Raw genomic sequence first — 17,537 nt, 5'->3', positions numbered from 1 at the left:
AAATGTACATGCAGCTTTTTAAAAGGTTTTTTTGGGGGGTGGGTGGGGGCAAGAGAGTGGGACCCTATGCTATAGCTTGTAAATCCGGCACTGGTCATGGCAGCAAAGAGAATGTGTGTATGAATTTAGCAGTGCTTAGTTTATTTTTTTAGTTGCTGTCCTCTTAATGTTGTTAATACTGTTTTATCGATTACAAATGTCATATTGATTTGTCGCTCATACAATATGACTTTTGCTCTCATTGTGGTTTATCTTATTTTTTTAAGTTGCTGCTTTGTTGACAGTGTTTTATAGACCACAATTGTTTTATTGATGACTTGTTAATTATTTTATATGATGTTCTGCTATGTTCTTGTTGTTTATTGTTTGTAATCTGCTTTGGAATTCATTTGAACGAAAAGCGGGATAGAAAGGCAATCAAGTTAATTTGTTGGCTGCAAATTTTGGTGGGGGGAAAAATGTCTGCTTCTCTGAAAGGGAAGGATTATCTGTCTTCCTAACATGCTGCTGTCAGAGGGAAATGTCACTGTTAAAGGGAACCTTTTGCAGCAGGAGTTTGCAATGTATGAAAGAACCTGAAACGTCTAAGATAAGCAGTCAGGTCATACCTGGACTAGGACCAACTCAAACCTAACGAAAGCGACTCAGCTACGCTTGGCAAAGAAAAAGCGCTTTATATGCGTTGAAGACGCATTCTAACACTTGTGACACCAGATGGCGCTGTGGAGTTCTGTTTTTGCCAACCGGATTTCTCATTCAACGTTAACGACGGGTTTAACCAAAACGCTTCTTTGATGTGTCTAGATCCAGCCCAGAACACGTCGTCGAGATGTGAAACAAGTGGGGTGGGGTGAAAGTGGGTAGCCCAAATGCTCAATTCCCTTATTTCCGGGAGGGTGGACTCATTGAACTTAATCCCTCATACGAGAAGTGAAAGCACTTCTCCGTGTTTGTTTTCCTTTACTTTCGTTTTGCGCGCGCCCGGTTGCTTCTTGCTTCTGGCTTACAAGCGGGGATTGCATGCTTCTTGATGCTCGCGCTTTCTACTTCTCAGGTAAGGCTTTTCCCAGTGGTGTTTTTTTTTTGGCTTCGGTCGCCCGTTTGAGAAAGCTGCAAAGGTCTTGCGAGGCTGGAGCGAAATCGAGTTCCTCTTGCAACGACAGCGCTTAGAATCCGGAGTGGGAGAATCCGATCCAGGCTGCATGGCGTCAAGATTCATAGCTGTCAACGTTTCCCTTTTTTTAAGGGAAATTCCCTTATTCCGAATAGGATTCCTCGCAAGAAAAGGGAAAAGTTGACAGCTATGCTGAGGGTGCCTACTAGAGGGTGTACTTCGGGATGAACGCTGTCCGCTTTCCTTTAAATCCAAAACAGATTCTGGATTGGGAGCCGGGGAGCTGCGGGGGACAGCAGAGTCCCTTTCCTTTGCCAGCCATTTCCCTACTCAAAATCGCCTCCAGGTGCAGTTTAAGAATGCCTGGAGTGTCCTCGCTGGATGCCAGCACTGATTTCGGCTCAGTTGCTGTTGTTGTTTCGTCGTTTAGTCGTGTCCGACTCTTCGTGACCCCATGGACCAGAGCACGCCAGGCACTCCTGTCTTCCACTGCCTCCCGCAGTTTGGCCAAACTCATGCTGGCTCAGTCTCATCTTGTACACAACGGAGTTCCCCTTTCCCAAGAACTAATGCACAGCTTAGCTATTGATTGAGTTTCTTCCAGAGAACCATAGTTGGCAGGGAAGGGGGGGCGGGATTCAGGAAGAAAGTGATTGGACGCCTTAACAACTCTCCCCCCCCACCCCCGTTCCTAAAGTAATGCAAAACAGATTACCCGGAAGGGATGCTTCTTTTTTTTTGTTTTTGCAACGTGACAGTTTTGCCCCTTAGGGTGCAAATACTGCACATGGAGTGGTTGGTATTCACATCAGTTTGACTTAGAGTTGACCCATTGAAATGAATGGGCCTGACTTAATTATGCTCATTCATGTTAATAGCTGTGCCTTGAGGAAAACTGAGTTTGAAGACAACATCCTTTGAATTAATGCTCATCTCCTAAATGAAAGGGTTTCTTTTCCTGAAGCCTTTTATTTGCCCTGTAGGGCAAAGGCTAGCCAGTTATTATAAGGCGGCTGCTGAAGAGCATACTCTGCATTGCATGAGGAGACCACTGAGTTTTGTTTACATGGGAATGGCTTATCTAACTTTGTACCTGGATCAAACTGGACTTCATAATGATACAAAGGTTGTGAGCCAACTCTGCCCAAGATCCCATGTAGTTCCAGGTGCTCATCCAGGGTCGTGTTTCCGCTGAAAACAAAATGCAGTGGAGGCTGCAGTGTCTTTAAGAAATATGGCTTAATTGCACATTTTTACACCTGAGTTTTTAGGGACGTGGGTGGCACTGTGGTCTAAACCATAGAGCCTAGGGCTTGCCGATCAGAAGGTTGGCGGTTTGAATCCCTGCGACAGGGTGATCTCCCGTTGCTCAGTTCCTGCTCCTGCCAACCTAGCAGTTTGAAAGCACGTCAGAGTGCAAGTAGATAAATAGGTACCTCCCTGGCAGAAAGGTAAACGGCGTTTCCGTGCGCTGCTCTGGTTCACCAGAAGCGGCTTAGTCATACTGGCCACATGACCCGGAAGCTGTATGCCGGCTCTCTCGGCCAATAAAGTGAGATGAGCGCCGCAACCCCAGAGTCAGCCGCGACTGGACTTCATAGTCAGGGGTCCCTTTGCCTCTACACGTGAGTTTAGGTGAAGATGGTGCAGATCTTACAGCACTGTCATCTCAAGAGCCCTTTTCTTTATCTAATTGTTGTTGTTGGGTTGGGAGAGTCTGGTTGTTTGTGTGCTTATTGCTGTTGAGCACTCAACAGAAGGTCTCTCTCTTCATCAGGGTAAAAATCTGATTGGCCTTGGATGGCCAACAGATCCATATGCTGATCTTGCAGACAAGGCAGCACTGTCCAGAAGAGCTAAAATTGAGGGACTGTAATGGAGGGAGGATGGACTTGTTACATGTAGTTAGCAAATGTTTGCTTTAACTGATTAACATTTATATTAATTCCCCCAGATTACAGCTCTGCATTTTCCTTGTACATATCCCCGTTTCCTTTAAAAAAATTAATCAGCTCAAGTTGTTCAGCTTTTAAAAAATAACGGAGAGGAGGAGTAAGACAACTTCCCTCTAATGTTCTACCATAAAAAATAAGGCTTCTGCCTCTCTCAATATTCCCATGCAATCTAACAGAGTTGCCTCACTCCATTAGACTGCATAGGGGGTACAGATACAGATGGAATCCCCCAAACCCATGGAGACAAAAGAGCTCACCTCCTGCAGAGGAGCCATGGGACACCCCCATACCTCATGCAGAGTTTCAGGGGTGCATCCTCGTTACTACCATGGGGTGTGAATGCACCTGGACTTTTTTGAAGCTTGTGAATGGGGCTGCAAACCTAGAGGGTGGAATTTGGGGCCAGCATCAGTTTTCACTATAATTCATGCACTTTGTGGAATTTGTCTTTCAGTTTTATGTTCCCAGAAACAGCATTATCTTTTTTAAGCATCTTCAATTTTTCAAGTGGCTTTGTTTCTTAACTTCCTTCCTTAACAAGTAACATGCCTCTCTCCTGAGGTTTGACTTGTGGTTAACAGAACAGCATTAATCCTTCGTGTCCATTCCTGCCAAAATTAATTTCTGTTTTGATTCGGTTTCATTTTCTTCATCCCCTAAGGCTTGGCTAAGGACCAGACTTGAAAGGAAGGGCCATAGGTCAATTGTAGATCTTCTGCTGTGCAGGCATAAGGTCCCTGGTTCAATCCCTGACATCTCCAGGTAGGGAATGTGCCTGACCTGAACCCATGGAAAGCCACTGCCAGTCGGTGCAAACAACACTGAGTTAGATGGAATAATTGTTTTATTCAGTATGAGGCAGCTCCTTATGTTTCCTATGGTGGTGGTTGTTTGTTTATTATTTATTTAATTTATATACCACCATATTCCAGAGATCTCAGGGCATTTCACAGAACAAAATCAAAATATAAAACCACAAAACATAAAATAAAAATAAAAACAACAGCCCAATAACTGTACCCCCAAAAAACATTTTAAAAGGGCATCAGATGTCAATTAAATCAGTCAAATGCCTGGTGTTCCAGAGGTCGGTCAGGGCTTCAACAGGGGTGCTAGTCATATCAGCCAGAAAACCCCTCAGAGCCATTTTGAATCCCACTTGACCCATCAGCCTCCGAGGGCTAATAGATCCCCTGCCTCTGTGGAGGGGAGAAGGTGCTGACAACCTACCGTATTTTTCGCTCTATAGGACACACTTTTTCCCCTCCAAAAACTAAGGGGAAATGTGTGTGTGTCCTATAGAGCGAATGCAGGCTGCGCGGCTAAGCCGAAAGCTTGGGGTTAGCTGTGCAAAGCCTCCACAGGGCAGCGGGGTGAAGGCACCCCGCTGCCCTGCGGAGGCTTCAGAGGCTGTCCCCGAAGCCAGAATAGAGATACAGAGTGCTGCGCAGCTTGGGGATGGCTGTGCAACTCCTGCTGCGCTCTGGGGGCTTCAGGCAGCTATCCGCAAGCCTTTGGAGTGCAGCAGGAGTTCCCGCTGCGCTCTGGGGGCTTGCAGATAGCCTCCTGAAGCCTGGAGAGCGAGAGGGGTCGGTGCACAGCAATCCCTTTTGCTCTCCAGGCTTCGCTTTGCTGGAGAGGCACTGCACAGTTCTCCCTCTCTGCGCAGCACCCCTTCAGCGAAGCGGGAGGAGAAATGGAAGGGGGTCCGTTTCTCCTGCCGCTTCGCTGAAGGGGCGCTGAGCAGAGAGGGGGAGAATTTTTTTCCCTGTTCTCCCCCTCCTATGGTCCGGTGCGTCCTATAGAGCGAAAAATACGATAAATCTCAACAGAAAGTAATCTGACCATGACTGATGTCTATGTCCCACCCCTTCAAATCACTGTCTTCCTGCCCAGTCGAGAAAACAAGGTCCAGAGCCTGGCCTGCCGTGTGCATTGGGCCAGTGACATGTTGGGAGAGCCCCATGGTTGTCATGGGGGCCATGAGGTCCTGAGCCGCCCCAGAACCAGCTGCCTGGGCATGGAAGTTGAAGTCTCCCAGTACCAGTAGTCTGGGAGTCCTCAACACCACCTCTGAGACCAGCCCAGTCAGTTCAGACAGGGAGACTGCTGGGCAGCAAGGCAGGTGGTAAACCAGCAGAATCCCTTATCTGTCCCAATTGCCCAACACCAGGAACACCCACACACCCGACTGGACAGAGAGTCTGGAGATGGAGAGACTCTATAGACCACAGCAGCTCCCCCTCCTCGACCCTTGAGTCTGGCCTGATGCTGTACTGAGTACCCAGGTGGGCACAGCTGGGTGAGACCCACTCCACCCTGTTTTTTTGTTTTGTACTGTACTGTACCTTTAAAAAAAATATTCAAAGTTATAACAAGACATATTATCTAAAAACATATCCTTATTCCCCCCCCCATTTTTCCTCCCCCACCCCACAGAACCCCCCCCCACCCCACCCCCCGATTTCCCTCAGTTCCAGTCTTTGGATTCTCCATTCATCCTTAAAGTCACAGTTATCCTTGTCCCATAGCTTAGATGTAAATTTTGCCAGTTCTGCATAGTCCATCAATTTTTCTTGCCATGATTCTTTAGTTGGGCCCACCGTGTTCACCCACCCAGGTTTCAGTGATACATGCCAGATCAGCCTCCTCATCCATAATCAGATCATGGATGAGGGAGATTTTATTCTGGGCAGACCTGGCACTCAACAGCAGCAGTTGCAGACCCGAGGGCTGGCTGATATGACAACAACAATTCCCTAGGTTAAAGGGGGGGTTGGCACACGGCATGGTCACTAACTGCCTGTGCCGTATGCCCCTTACCTGGCCTGCCCCTCCTCCCACGCCATACCTCCCCCTACCCAGTGGCGAAGCTGCGTGCTCCACTACTGGGGGCGGAGAGCAGGCAGGGGCGTGGCTGGTGCCCCCGGGGGCGTGGCATGCCTCCCAGGGGCGTGGTATGTGGGGGCAGTGCGCAGCATGTGTCCAGGGGGGCTGCCATGATAGCAACCTACCGGAATAGTGGTGCTGGGGGCGGTCCGTTTCCTCTGCACTCCTGTTCCTCCGCCAGTACCTCTATCCGCAACCACTTTTATTGCCCCCCCCCCGCCGCCCGCTCTCCCCTGTTCCTCTCCTCCCAGGCACATCCCACAAAATGCCCTTACAACTCAGTTAAAAACAGTTAAAACACTTTAAAAAAAAACTTTAAAGGATATAAAAAACAATTTAAAAGCAATTTAAAAGAAGAAGCCCTCTCTGCTGAGCAGCGGCAGCAGCAGTCCTTATAGCACCTGTCAGGACCCACCCTGGGCCAGGTGGATAGAGGCAGGAGCAGGACTCTAGGGCTCTCAGCAGGGTTTTAAGCAATAGCTGGGCTGGGGAGGAGCCAGATTAGGTTTGTGGCATGGGAAGCCTTTAACTGGGTTGTGGGGGTTTTTTGCCCTGAATACAGTCCCAAATCAGAATTTGACTACTACTGCGCTGGCATTTTCCTCTTATCAGAGGACGTGCACAATTTGATCCAGCTACACAAGACCGAACTGAGTGACAAACCTCACAATCAGGATAATGTACAGTGGTACCTCGGGTTAAAAACTTCATTCTGGAAGTCTGTTCTTAACCTGAAACTGTTCTTAACCTGAGGTACCACTTTAGCTAAAGGGCCTCCCACTGCCACCATGCCACCACCACTCTGTTTCTGTTCTCATCCTGAAGCAAAGTTCTTAACCCGAGGTACTATTTCTGGGTTAGCGGAGTCTGTAACCTGAAGCGTCTGTAACCTGAAGTGTATGTAACCCGAGGTACCACTGTATATTCCTAACCAGGTTCGGTCACAGAGGTCAAGCGGGCATAAAAACCCAAAGCTGGCCTGTTCAGTTTTTGTTTCTCTTTTGATTTTTGGACATTTGCCCAAAAAGGTCAAGGACAAAGGCCAGGATTTCCTGCACAATCTGTCTTAAAAAAAATGCTGTGCATTTTCGGAGCTGGGCTCTATGGGAATTTCCTGCTTTTCTGTTTTCATGCATCTTATCGTTTGTATTTATATTACTGGGTGGAATTCCCCTTTCAGTTCTTAGATAGTTTGAGAGCAGAGTTTGCTGTGATGTGACCTAGAGATAAAGCTGCAGGCTGGAGAGCCAGAGAAGTAGAGCACAATATTTGATTTCTGCTTGAATCTGAGGCTGCCGCTATGGGAGAAACAAGACCCTCTTGGGGTGTTAATGCTGCGAGCCCCTCCATCCTAGAACTCCTGGGCTCTCATACCGCTTGGAGATTGGGGTGGCATGCAGCAATATACCAGAAATCTGCATCCAGTGCAGATATGGTCTTGTTTTTTCATGTTTATTCCTGTTGCAAAGTTGGTAACTGGTGATAAGGAACTGTGAACAGGATACTCTTGTCTTGTCTGTAAGATATGAGCAGCACTCCCTCTGTTGGTTGAAAAGATAATGACATGGTAGATCCTTATTCAATAGCAAAATGGACCTATGCTATTTTTTTCTGGCAAGGAAGTTGCTTCAGAGCTAGTGTTCTGGGATTCAAACCTTAGGAATTGTTGTTATTCATGTTTATAGCATGATAACCTAAAGTCTAAATTGTAGGGAGTTGGACTGCAGCCTCTTGGGTCTCGTTGGGTCACCATCCTCTTGCCCACTGGAGCAAATAAAGAACCTCATGTTCAGCAGGGAATGTAAGCAAATAGTGTAGAGGGAATTTCAAAATGGGTCCCTACCTGTAGTAGTCTGAAGCCATACAGCCATCTTCTGCCATCTTAGGTCGCTGCCACCTCATTTGCATAGAGGAGGCCTGTGCTTGGCAATGTTTCTACGTGCTGGATATGAGCAGCCTTTATATGAATGTTGGTTCCGCACTGAGGTTGGTAGACAGCGGCCACAGAGCACTGTTGTACCAGTCGTGGTTCTCCCCAAAGAATTCTGGGAACTGTAGCTTGTTCCCCTGTTTCTTTCACAGGGGGGTTTAACAATTAATCCCTCTTGCCAGGAAACCCTGGGAATTGTAGTTCTGTGAAGGGAATACAGTTGTATTTTAGATCTCAAACGCCTTGGCTCTCGAACGATCAAAACTCAGGTGTGAGTGTTCTGGTTTTCGAACAATTTTTGGAAGCCGAACGTCCAGTGTGGCTTCCAATTGGCTGCAGGATGCTCCTGCAGCCAATCGGAAGCTGCACCTTGGTTTTCAAATGGTTTCGGGAGTTGAACGGAGTCCCGGAATGCATTCTGTTTGAGAACCAAGGTATGACTGTAGAGTTATCTTAAGAACTCTCAGCACCTGTAACAAACTATGCTCCCAAGGATTCTTCGGGGGAAGCTGTGACTGTTTAAAAGGGGGTGGGAAAAATATTGCGCCTGGGAAAGGGAAGTGGGAGTCAACAGACACTCAAGGAATAGTTTCGGAGAAAAGGCTTTTATTTCTACCATCCATGAACTGGTAGAAGGAGCAAGTGTGATAAGTTACAAAAAGCATGCACGAGTTTACAATCATGTGCGCAAGCATATATACCCCTTTCCAGTTCCCTCCTCCTTTCTCCTCCCTCAGGAGTCCTGCCCCATGTTGAGGTTCCTGAGCATGTACAGAAAGCTGTCTTGGAACTATTGTGGACTCTTGACAGGAAAGGGGGTGAGGGGGTTTTCAGAGTGTTCCCGTAGTTTCATTCTTGTGCTTTGGCATGGTTACCGGAGAGAAAGCAAGTTGCAATGTGGTTCTGAGAAAGGCCTGAGAAGACAATAGGCTCTGTTCTCTACCTTGTTGCAATCTTTTTAGTTACAGCAAGCGGAATGTTTCTGATGCTTAGCTGCTGAGAAAATGATTTTGAAAAGCTTTGAGAAGCTTTGAGCCTGCTTGGGGGGGGGGTGACTTCGGGCCTAGGTGAGGTCACCTGTCCTCACCTTCCTTCATAACCAGTGCTTTTTTCCTAAAAAAAATGTTTAGGGGTAGTCTCATTTTCCTACTCATATTGAAATACTGCCCCTCAATGAGGCCAAACGTAAATTCACAAAATGTTTAAGGGTATGCATCCCCCCAGAAAAAAAACCACTGGGTTTAACAGTGCTTTAATGAAAAAGGATGACGTGGCCAAAATATCCCAGTATGATCTCAGTTCCTCACAAGACTTTACTGGATGTACACGCAGAGACAATAAGTATTTCTCAGGAGACTTTCAGAAAGGGACAACAGTAAAAAATTAGGGGTGGTCCCCGAGGGACACTGTTGAATTGATACTTTAAGAGAGGTTGACACCAGCACCGCCAGCCCTCTGCTAGGCCTTCCATACTTTGCAGTTTTAAGAGCTGGTTGAGTGTAACTTGTAAAACCCTGTAATTCAACCATAGCGCCCTCTTTTGCCCAAGTTTCTTGAAGAAAGATGATATCATGTGTTTGTAGATAGGAACAGAAATCACTGTAAATCAATGCAAGAGGATGACGTGGCCAAAATATCTGTGCCCCACTGGATTTTGAAGGCCTCCATCCCCAATGGGTACCTTTCAAATATATGAGCAGTTGTTGTTTTTTATGCCTCCTTCCAGGAATTTCTTCCCTTCCGCAAGAAGTAGGGAAGACTCCCTTCTGTGACTGACACCCAGTCACATTCATGCTTGCTGATTGATCGCCAGTCCCTTCATATTATGAAGCAGTAGCAGACAATGCGGTGATGACATTTACCTGACTTCCCAAAATGCGAGTCACTGCCACTTACTGGGAAGGAGAGAGCAGCACAATGCAGACATACCTGCAAGAGCACCAGACTGGCTTTGCTGGTGCATTTGCATTGTGATGGCAGTGACTAACCTGCTGGGAGGTCAGGTAAGCACCTCCATACCATTCACTACTGTTACAAAGTGATTTCACACTTCTCCAACATCTTCTTTGTTCTGCAATATTTTTGGTGGGTTTTTTTTTTGGTTTTTTTTAAAGGATGAATCAACTTCAGAGGTAGAATGTGAAGGACTTTGTTGGAAGTGGTCTTCTTTCAAATCCGTTTCAACTGCATGAAAATGGAGAAGGACTCTCACAAATCCTCTTTTCTCAACAGGTGAACAACGAGGTCTTTTTCAGGTGTGCAACATGGTGTCAGAAACCTCTTCCAGCAGTGGGGCTGGCCTGTAGCACTATTTCAACATCGTCCCGATGGCATCCCTCCAGCTCTTACCTCTGTGCTTCCTATTAGTAACCACTCAGGGATCTAATGGTAAGCATTCCTATTTCCATTGGTGACTGTGGGGTGCTTTGGAATTATCTTTTTCTCTTACTTTTGCCTTTCATTGCACAGGGATAGGCGATAGCCCCAGCTTTCAATACTAAAAATACCGTATGTATCAGCTGCTCTGTGTTCAGGTATTCTGAGCTATTAAGCACATTTCTGAACAATGAGAGCTGTATTTCAGTAATATTACATAAATCTTGGTACAACTACAGCCATGGTGCATACATCCTGATTAAGTACAGCTGTGCAAATTCTCTTGCCATGCGTACCTTTCTAAGGGATGCTAGGCAGAAAGATGAGTCTGGTGTTGACCTCCAGAAGTTGGACTACAGGTCCCATAATCCCTCACCATTGGCCATGCTGGCTAGGAATGATGGAAGTGGAGTCCCACAATATATTGAGGAACACAGGCTCTGCTGTCAGCAATGGCTAACATGGGTTGTGCTTTGCAGATTGTATACAAAGCAGTGGCGTAGCGTGGGGGGTGCAGGGGGGGCCGGCCACACCGGGCGCAACATCTGGGGGTTAGGGTTAGGGGGCGCAAATCCACGGGTTAGGGGGCGCAAATTACTTGCCTTGCCCCGGGTGCTGACAACCCATGCTACGCTACTGATACAAAGTGGTCCTTATGTGCTACTTTATGCTCCCTACCTATTGCTGTTGGTGATGGATTATATACTTTCCTGGCCAGTGCTCCTAACTGGATTTAAATGATTGAGTATTATAAATTCAACTCCCTTCTAGCTTGTCTCCTGTTACTATTTTTCCCACAGCTTTATACTCCGACATGCATTTGTACAGGAGTAAGATGTTCAGCCCAAACCCACTCAGCATTTTATGGTACAAGCCTATACATGTATACTCAAATGTAAGCACCAATGAGACTCCTTCTTCCCCAAATTAATGCCTTCCAGGTGTTCTGGACTACGGCTCCCATCAGTACCAGCCTGCATGGCCAACAGTGAGGGATTATGGGAGCTGTAGTCTAACTTCTGGAGGTCAGCATTAGTCTCATCTTTCTGTCCAGCATCTCTTAAAAAGGATGGGAGTTCCAGGTGGAGAAAGGCTTGTTTACGCTAACTGGTGGCAGCTTTCTGATGCCTTAGGATTGTACTTTTTGCTAGCCTTAGGGTACAATCCTTATATCAAGGGCTAAAACAGCCTTTACTAAACTTCCCTCCAAATGTTGTGGACTACAGCTTCCATCAGAGAGGCCAAGAGGTGGAGATGAGTCAGGCTGGTGAAGAGTCATACTGTAGGTGTCTTTCCCTCCTGCTCTGGCAAATTCCCATCCCCCACCCATCTCCCAGAACCAGGAGAGGCATGAAAGGGAAGGAGCAAAGACAGGCACACAGGTGCAGTCTCTGATTGCTTGGGGGGGGGGAATCCCAGAGATGAGGGGACTTTGGCAGCTGTGGGGAGGTGGGGGTCTTCAGTCTCAACAACTGCTTCACAGGAGTAAGACCTACTGGAGATGAGTCGCTGTGCTTATTAGGCCTGACACTCCTGTACAGATTATACTTTTGGTAATAAAGAGTTAATTCCAACTTTCACGTTGTGATTTACTGCTGGTTTGCTTCTGACACTGAGCTACAGCCATCCCTGACTGACATAATAGTGCCTTTTAATCGCCTGTTTCAGTGCTTGAATCAACTGATGCATTTGCTATGTCTCCCCACCCCATTTTCTCTCAGAATTCCCAAATTTCACATGTGTCGAAGATGTTATTGCAGCACTTGGGAAAGCCGTTAACCTTACATGTGAGAACAACAAAGCAATGCTAAATGCAACAGTGAAGTTCTGTCATAATGAGACAAGTTGTCCAAACGAAAGTGACCTCAACTCAATAAGAAATAAATATATTACTGACAATGGAAGAATTTCATTGATGGTGATAAATCAATCGGTTATCCTCCGTGTCCACAAAGTAAAAATATCTGACCAAAGACATTATAAGTTTTTTTTGGAAGCTGTTAATGGAGATGATCACAACAAAATTATATATCTAAAGGTTGTTGGTAAGTTTAAGCCAATGAACAACGGACATCAAGAACTCTGGTTTGATGGAGCATGGGCTGGGGCTGGTGTCAAAAGCAAGGTGATATTAAAGTAATGAAAATGCATATTGGAGGAAGTGTGGGCATTCTAAACATATAGCAAACCCAGTTCTGTTTCTGAAAAAATAATGACCTTTAGTTGAATGTGGTCCATAATAGTCTGGGAACAATTTCTTTATTGTTCTATTTACATACGTAGGTACTTGGCTGCAAAATTTTGTTCCACCCCAGATAAAGCTGGTGACAACCTTTATAAAATTCTAGTGCCAATTAAAGGCCTATTTATTACACAGAATCATAGAGTTGGAAGGGACCCTTAGGATCATCTAGTCCACCCCCCCCTGCAATGCAGGAATGGGCAGCTGTCCCATACGGGAATTGAAGCTGCAACTTTGGTGTTATCAACACCACACACTAACAAACTGAACTATTTCCTGAGGCTTTGTGGTGAATTGTTGACTGCTGAGCTTATTATGTTATTTTAGATTTCTTCAGTCAGTTGTTTGCTTGTTTGTTTACTTATTTCTATACCATCCTTCATCCAAGGACCACAGGGCAGTTTATGATATAAAAACACAAAAATACATATCACAGTAACAAACAAAAATAATACCACCCCTACACACACACACATACATACACACACACACAGAGAGAGAGAGAGAGAGAGAGAGAGAGAGTTTAAAAGGCCATAATTTATCTTGGTTGGCTGGTGGTTTTGTTTATGTACATGAGATGTCTTCAACTAAGTCCTACTCAAAGTAAATTCAACAGAATTAATGAACTTAAGTTTGTAATGTCCATTAATTTCAATGTGTCTGCTCTGAATAGGACTTTCTTATGCTTTTAACTACTGATATTGTAACCCACTTTTGGCTTCTTTTTCATAATGCAAAGTGGGGCTAGAAGTATTTTAATTAAATTGATTAAATAAGTTACCACCTACATATTTTCCAGCACCGTATTCTGAACCTCAAATCAAAATCCAGAAGGACACTGTGGTGTGCACAGCGTCAGGAGGGCATCCACAGAGGCAGCTCTATTGGTTTGGTGACCATGGAACCAACCTGACTCACAATTCAAAACTTGTGTCTTTGAAAAATGAAGATGGTTCATTCTCTCTCATCAGTACTCTTCAGCGGCAGTCTCTTGACAGTGGCACGATATGCTGCTCCATCCTGAACAACAACACAAATTGTGATAATCCCCAGGGTGAGTTCAACAAAAATGTCTTGTTGCCTACAGACTAAACTGTCCAGAAAGCCATGGCAGTGACACTGGCTTGGATCCATCTGAAAATCAACTTTAACTTGTACTGTAGTGGAAGATTTTTGGGTGGGGAATGGGTATTTTGAGAGCAAATTAACTGACAGGAAACTGGTTGTGATTTTGATTATGTTGTGAACTGCCCTGAGATCTATGGATGAAGGGTGGTATACAAATTTAATAAATAAAGAATAATAAAATAATAATAATCTAGATGGGAATGTGTTTTGGGGGGAGGGGTGAATTGGAAAGAAATGATTGGTGGGTTTAATGTTTGGAGCCCAGAGCCCAGTCTCTGCTCTGTACTGGGGTCACTTCTAGAGAACCTGTTTATTGAGCATTCATCCTGATTTTTTGTGTGGGGGGATGTTAAGCAATCAATGATGTTGCATCAAGCAATCGTTATCCCACACTTTCTGGTGTGTTTTCCTGTCAGATTAAGTCAGAATTGTGGGGTGGGTGAGTTTGTTATGCAAGAGCTCCAGATTAAGTTTAACTGAGCAACCTGAATTTCCTGTGTCAAGAGCCCAGGCTGCCATCTTGATAACACAGCACGCAAGTCGTAATTAGCTAGAAGATTTATTGCGATACAAACAGTTAGTCTCGGACGTCTAACCAAGCACCTGTGCCTTACGAGTCAGTTGACCCTTCTGAGGAGTGCTTCCTGGTTCTGCAGAATATCCTGAACCTATGACCCTTATGTCTCTGGATTTGTTTCCTGTCTAATACCTTTCCCATACGTCTACTCTTTGGGCTCAGGGGATTAATTGCCTCCTCTTCCAGTGAAGAAATGCTACCCCTCCTGCTTTCTGAGTCTTCCTGTGCTTCTTAAGCGAGTTGACTTCTCTCCCTTCCACTCTCTGCTAACACCTTATCTACATTCCATTCCTTGTCAGGAGGAGGGGAGGGGGGCTGCTCCCAGCTGTCTGACTGCTTCCTAACTCATGCTGTATTTCTCTACTTGGGGCAGATGTGTTCATGACATCCTGGTATGTGATTGAATCCTACCCAAAATAGCAATGGTCTACAAGTGCCCTGAGTTTGTGGCCTTAGCTAGTCACTTATTTTGAGCTAATCCAACACTGCTCCTTGCAGTAATCATTTCATACCCTCCAACATTTTTCAGATTCAAATAGGGACGTACTATTCTAACATCATCATCACCATCATCATCATTTTATTATTTATACCCCGCCCTTCTGACTGGGTTGCCCCAGCCACACAGGGCGCATTCCAACATATATAAACATTGAACAACTTCCCTGTTGTTTAATGAGATGTCTTCTAAAGGTTGTATAGTTACTTATCTCCTTGGTTCGGGGGTTGGATAACTCCATACCCTCCAACATTTCCCCAATGAAAATAGGGACGTTGTAAGGAAAGTGGGACATTCTGAGATCAAATCAGAAACTGGGATGACTTCTATAAATCCAGGACTATCCCTGGAAAATAGGGACACTTGGAGGGTCTGCCATTTGCACATCTCCAGGAAGCTTTCAAGCAGGATCCAAGGACCACGGCCTTTCCCTCTCATCTGTCTCCTGCATCTGGTATTCAGGGGTGTACTGCCCCAGAACATGGAGGTTTTATAGGAGCGACTTCCAGTGACAGATTCATGATGGAGGAGTGGAGCTGAGGAAAGGGATGTTGGCAGTGGTTTTATGATTATTTGTAGCTTCCTCACTTTTTTGAGCTACTGGTGGCTTGATTGTACCTGAGACTTTAGTATTTGCACATTGTCATAGTCAGTTGTGTCCAAAGATACAATTCACTCCAGATGTTGCTTTTTTTTCTCTTCCCCTCCTGTACAGGTTCTGCTCTTGTTCGTGTTGGAAATGAAACAACTACCAATAAAGTATCACAAGATGCAGAAAATAAAATATTAATTCCGGTTTTCATCGTTGTTATCCTGGCAGCTATTTGTGCTGTTACGTTTTTTCATTGCAGAAAGAAGAAAGGTCAGTTTTTATAAGAATTGGCTGGGGATTCATGTTTTTCTTCCCAGGATATCATTTGGAAACATATGGGGGAGGAAACTTCTCCAGGGAGCTTATATACATGTGTGTGTTTGTGTGTGCATTACAAGAAAGATCTGTGTGGAGCATATAATTTATTTATTAGAATAATTGTTCCCCCGCAATCTTTGGGACTCAACACTTCAGTTTGGCCTATAATAAGCCTACCCAGGCACCAGATGATGCTCGGTGTAGCATTTAAATTTCTTCAGCTTGAATCCAGAGGAACTACCACACAGTCCAGCCATGCGCCCCAAGTCTGCCTCAAGATGAAACTCTTCCAGTGTGAAGTGTGCCTGGGCTGGGGTGGTGCGAAGGTAGGCATTCCTCGTTGAGCCTTGAGCTGGGTGGCTGTCCTACTGCAGAGTTTAGGCTGGAGAAGTTTTTGCTGCCATGATGAAAACACTACAAAGGCAAAATGTGCTTGCTGTTTTGTAGATGCATGCACAGGAGTTTGCGGGAGGACAGAGAAGGTCCCCCTCTCCAAGGGTTCGACTTCACCTGAATACACAAGTCCAACTGAATCAGTGATACCCAGAGTTCAAAGATAAACAAGAACACCCGGTTTTACTGCTCTTATGGTGTGGGTGTCTAGACTCTGGCTGGGGGAGCCATGGGGTGGGTAGTAGAGTGCTTGGGTGCATTGCTTTCCCCCTGACCACAACATTTGTTTTTCTTTTGGCTTCAACTATTTTTAAAAAATTCACCTGCGAAAATTCTATATTTGAAGTGAAACTAATAAAATGCCAGAGAAACTGTGAGCATTGTGACTTGTTACAGCCACATAAAGCGTTTTCACCATCATGGAGTTCAAGCCAAGAATTATGCATATGTGCAGCGAAAAGGCAACACAAACCACAACATTTCTGTGAAGAGTCCACAACTTGACTTTGAGTGAAAATGTTTAACAGCTTTTACAATAGTTTAGATGAAGTTTCAGCAAAGTATATAAACAGCAGCTACCAGGACATAGATGCCTTATTTTCTAAAGAGTGGAATGGATGGGGTAAAAGTTGACAGAAAAATACATAATTCTTCCTCTCCTCCCATCTGATTTGCCTTTTCTGGTTTCCCTTTGTTTTGTCATTCCTCAGGTGCAATAAGGAATAAATATCTCCAGCGGCTTTTCCTATCTGAAGGTAAATATCTATTAAGTCTGCTAGTTAGTACTGCAGTTAATAACACAGGAAGAAAGGTGTATACATTGCTCTGGCCTTTTCAACATTGGCATGTCATAGAAAAATATTTTAGATATTATGCTGATAGGCGAATGATTTCTTAGTTCATTGCAATCAGTGGCATTCTTGCTGTCATTATTCTTTGTTTCTGCTAGAGATGATATAGGAATGTCAGTGACAAACCAAATTGAAGCAAATGCAGTGACTGGATCAAGAAACACATGGAAAACTGTAACACTGTGGGACTCTGCAATTCAGATTGCGAAGGCAAGGGACTTCTGCTCTGCAAGCCCATCTTACGACATCTCTAAGCCATTTTAGTGTCTTATTAGTCAAGAAAGACTTGCCTTTCACGTGAAAGAAGCAGTCTGCTGTTTGGATTCCACTTCTTTCTCCAGCATAATACAATGCATCTTTCTTCAGGTTTTGAACAGGGTTGTTTTCCTGCAGCACTCCTTTATATAGCATCTGTAGATAGTCCTCTCTGTAATAGTTGCAGCAGACTAGGTATATTAATGTGGCAGCAACAGTATAGTCATCTGCATTCAAATCTCACCTTTGTTAAATACCTTCTGAAAAGCCTTGGACAAATCATGTGTCAGAATTGTGATCTAAAGGTGCAAATAACAGATAGATAGATAGATGATAGATAGATAGATAGATAGATAGATAGATAGATAGATGATAGATAGATAGATGATAGATAGATAGATAGATAGATGATAGATAG

At 44.9% G+C, this 17,537-nt stretch overlaps 1 protein-coding gene across 1 annotated transcript; it reads left to right on the top strand.

Moving 5' to 3' along the window:
* The first annotated feature begins 902 nt into the window (after nucleotides 1-902).
* On the top strand, nucleotides 903-17,537 carry LOC309526766 (butyrophilin-like protein 2). The gene is made up of 7 exons (XM_082212988.1): nucleotides 903-1,054; nucleotides 10,121-10,276; nucleotides 11,986-12,309; nucleotides 13,306-13,560; nucleotides 15,426-15,572; nucleotides 16,724-16,768; nucleotides 16,963-17,537. Exons 2-7 carry the CDS (start codon nucleotides 10,216-10,218, stop codon nucleotides 16,971-16,973), a joined length of 843 nt encoding a protein of 280 aa, XP_082069114.1. The 5' UTR covers nucleotides 903-1,054; nucleotides 10,121-10,215; the 3' UTR covers nucleotides 16,974-17,537.

This window comes from Podarcis vaucheri, assembly GCF_965113315.1.
Source record: "Podarcis vaucheri genome assembly, chromosome: 2".
In the NCBI taxonomy this organism is placed as follows: domain Eukaryota; kingdom Metazoa; phylum Chordata; class Lepidosauria; order Squamata; family Lacertidae; genus Podarcis; species Podarcis vaucheri.
This window is presented reverse-complemented; position numbering and strand designations above follow the sequence as displayed.